This window comes from Capsicum annuum, chromosome 9 (genome assembly GCF_002878395.1).
Source record: "Capsicum annuum cultivar UCD-10X-F1 chromosome 9, UCD10Xv1.1, whole genome shotgun sequence".
NCBI lineage: Eukaryota > Viridiplantae > Streptophyta > Magnoliopsida > Solanales > Solanaceae > Capsicum > Capsicum annuum.
Genome location: NC_061119.1, coordinates 216514062 through 216517527, shown reverse-complemented (window position 1 = coordinate 216517527; position 3466 = coordinate 216514062). Strand labels below are relative to the sequence as shown.

Sequence of the window (3466 nt, the reverse complement as noted above, 5' to 3'; positions counted from 1 at the left end):
CCCAAAGTTTTCATTTTGATCAATTTTAGGTTTTAAGTTTTTAGCTGAAATTTAGTTTGGTTGATTAAGAATCTTGAAATTGAAGATTGTGTATGGTTTTTGTACAATTTGATGTTCATTTTAGATCCCCAAAGTTTTCATTTTGATCAATTTTAGGTTTTAAGTTTTTAGCTGAAATTTAGTTTGGTTGATTAAGAATCTTGAAATTGAAGATTGTGTATGATTTTTGTACAATTTGATGTTCATTTTAGACCCCCCAAAGTTTTCGTTTTGATCGATTAAAGGCTTAATCTTTTAGCTGAAATTAAGTTTAGTTGAGTAGGAACCTTGGAAATGAAGCTTGTGTATGATTTTTGTACAGCTTATTGTTCATTTTAGACCTCTAAGATTTCATTTTGATCAAATTTTGTGTTCAATTATTAGCTGGATTTTTCGTCTAGCACGCGATAGATTTGTGTGGTTTATGTGTAGTTCACTGGTCATTGATCAATTTAGGATTTTAAGTCTTTAGCTGCAATGAGTTTGGATGGTTAGGATAAAATGAAGACCGTGTTCGTCTAGATTGTGATAGATTTGTGTGGAGCTTTGTTTATTGTAGAAACCCCTAAGTTTTCGTTTTGATCATTTTGGGTGTAATCTTGAGGTTTGATTAATTTGAGTGGATTGGGATTGGGAGTAGTGGAAATGAAGATAGTGGAATTGGATGATTCGTTGATAGAAGGTGATGGTAAGTGTGTGAACACTGAGAGACGGGTAATTGTGGGAGTTGATGCTAAGAGAGCATTGGTTGGAGCTGGGGCTCGGATTCTCTTCTATCCGACCCTTTTGTACAATGTTTTTCGCAACAAAATTCAGTCGGAGTTCAGATGGTGGGATCAAATTGATCAGGTTTACTTCTTCTGTTCATATACATTTACACTCACCTTTCTTAGAATTGCATATTAAGAAGTGATTTTTTGTAGTTACAGATAGTCTTTTGCCGATGAATGTTTGCTGGATGATGAGTTTATTAGTTAATTTTGACAGTTTTCATCTGTGGAAATTATATAAAAGTGAATTTTGTTGGTCTTCTATAGTAACTTCTGGTGTATATCCTTTGCTTTCTTATAGCAACTAGTGTTTTGTGTGCATTGACTTATTTAATCATGACTAAAATGTAAGGGAAGAGAGACAATATGAAATGTAGTTTCAGATTTATGATTGATGTAGCGTCGTGATTGAATGATACATAATCAACATGCAATAATATGGCAAGGCATGTTTTTGTTTCTTTCTAATTTTTAGTTGCTCAAGAATTATCAAGCTTAATATGTGTCGAGGCCCTTTCTTATGCATATGTGATTCTTTTTTTGGGTTTATTCAGTTTCTCCTCCTTGGAGCAGTTCCATTTCCCTCGGATGTCCCTCGGTTGAAGCAGCTCGGCGTTGGTGGTGTAATAACATTGAATGAACCTTATGAAACTTTGGTACCATCATCATTGTACCATGTGAGTGATACCTCCAATTTTGTGTGATTGATTTGTAAATTTTGGTCGTCTTTAATTGGATAGATGCTATAGTCATTTTATGTGGTTATATTGTCAGTACGTTTTTTCTACCTGAGAAGCTTTCAGACTATGATGTATGTTTTCTACATAGCTCAATTATGATTTGCGTAGTTTGTTAATTGGTGTGTGCATTAAGCTAGTTATTAGATTTTGTTCGTCACAAATCTAACATTAGGAGTGTTATTTGTCAACAAGAAAAAAAGTACCTTTTCCTCGGGGGTTGCTAAGGATACCCAGAATGACATGTAGACACATCCCCTGTTGAAAGGTAGCAAAGATTTCTGTTTTTTCACGTATGATTAGGCAGTTCATGAACATCAAACAATGTTCTGTCGTTGAAACTTCACAGTTTTGGTCTCATACATTCCCGATCAGTAAATACGTGTTTGTCTATTTCTGATATCATACATTTCACTACCTGAGGTGGACGCCACCTTCTGCCTGTATTTTATATAAAGAGCCAGAAGAGCTTTCCCCCTTCCTCCTATCTCTGCAACTACAGTGTGCTGCAGAAGTCGGTATCTTCAAGAGATACTGTGATACCCTTTATAATTTGTTTGATTCTTTCTTTTCCTTTTTAATTTGATATCGTTGTTAATGCATAGAAGACATGGGCTTCCACGCGTAGAGGATTTGCTTTGTTGTGAAGAAGTCCAAGGAGTTATTTTTTATTACTTCGGGTGAATTCACATCTTCTTTATTCCGATTTCAGGCCCATGGGATAGACCATCTAGTTATTCCAACCAGAGATTATCTTTTTGCACCCTCTTTCGTGGATATAAACCGAGCAGTAGATTTTATTCACAGTGAGTGATCGCCATCTATCTTCTATGTTATTGACTTACTCTATGACCCTTCCTCACTTACTTTTTGCCTCTCTGTCGTAGGGAATGCATCCAGTGACCTGACTACTTATGTACACTGCAAAGCCGGAAGGGGTAGGAGCACCACCGTTGTGCTTTGCTATTTGGTAGCTTCCTTAAACCCAATCTAAAGCCATTTGTTTTCTGTACCTAATTTTTTAACTTTCAAATGACTAATAGGTTGATTCTTTCGCTAATTTAGGTCGAATATAAGCACATGACTCCTGCTGCCGCTTTGGAATTTGTCCGCTCCAGAAGACCCCGAGTACTATTGGCTCCTTCTCAGTGGAAGGTAATATGAATGTTTCGAGTAAATTTGCTGCTCGAATATTCAACATAGAAAGTTTTATCTGTAGGTTAAACATATCTTTTTCGTCGAACAGGCTGTTCAAGAATTCAAGCAACAGCGAGCGGCATCATCTCCACTCTCTAGTGATGCCGTGTTGATAACTAAAGCAGATCTTGAAGGGTATCATTCTTCTTCTGACGATAGTCGTGGTAAGGAGCTAGCCCTTGTGCCTAGAATCGCAAGAACACAGCCAATGATAGCTCGATTATCCTGCCTCTTTGCGTCGCTGAAAGTATCAGGCGTCTATGGACCTGTTACCAGGCAACTGACCGACGCACGGGCCTGCTAACTGCTTACTCATCAGCCCCTTCCTTGTACAGAAGAACACTGCTTAAATAAGTTCAGAAGAGCTCTGTATCTTTAAATATGTGGTCCAACAGTTTAACATCAATGGATTATGGAAAGATTATAAAAAAAACAGGTTGAAGAGTCTTTCAACTTTGCACAAACGTGCAGAATGTATGACTTTTGGTTTCATATGTAAATATTTGGGTCATTATTACTCCACCTCCCATCCTCACCCCATCAGTGGCGGAGCGAAAATTTTCATCAGATAGTTCACAAGTGGACATAAGCGGGTTTGGATGAACCCCTGTCCCAAGTGTAGCTCCGCCGATGTCAAACATCCTATAACATTTATATGGTTATAAAAGCTCCTCGTTAAGAGTAAAGTGGAAAGTGTAAAGTTAATCGTTTTCCAATTTGAAA

General features: G+C 37.2%; 1 protein-coding gene across 1 annotated transcript in view; it reads left to right on the top strand.

The window, feature by feature from the left end:
- LOC107840940 (phosphatidylglycerophosphate phosphatase PTPMT2) overlaps positions 1 to 3260 on the top strand; it is a gene marked incomplete in the record, with an annotated part of 3644 nt that extends 384 nt beyond the window's left edge. Inside the window, 6 exon segments of the mRNA XM_047396601.1 lie at positions 128 to 888; positions 1364 to 1486; positions 2259 to 2352; positions 2434 to 2516; positions 2612 to 2701; positions 2793 to 3260. Coding sequence (XP_047252557.1) covers positions 685 to 888; positions 1364 to 1486; positions 2259 to 2352; positions 2434 to 2516; positions 2612 to 2701; positions 2793 to 3047 — 849 coding nt within the window.
- Between the last annotated feature and the right edge of the window lie 206 nt (positions 3261 to 3466).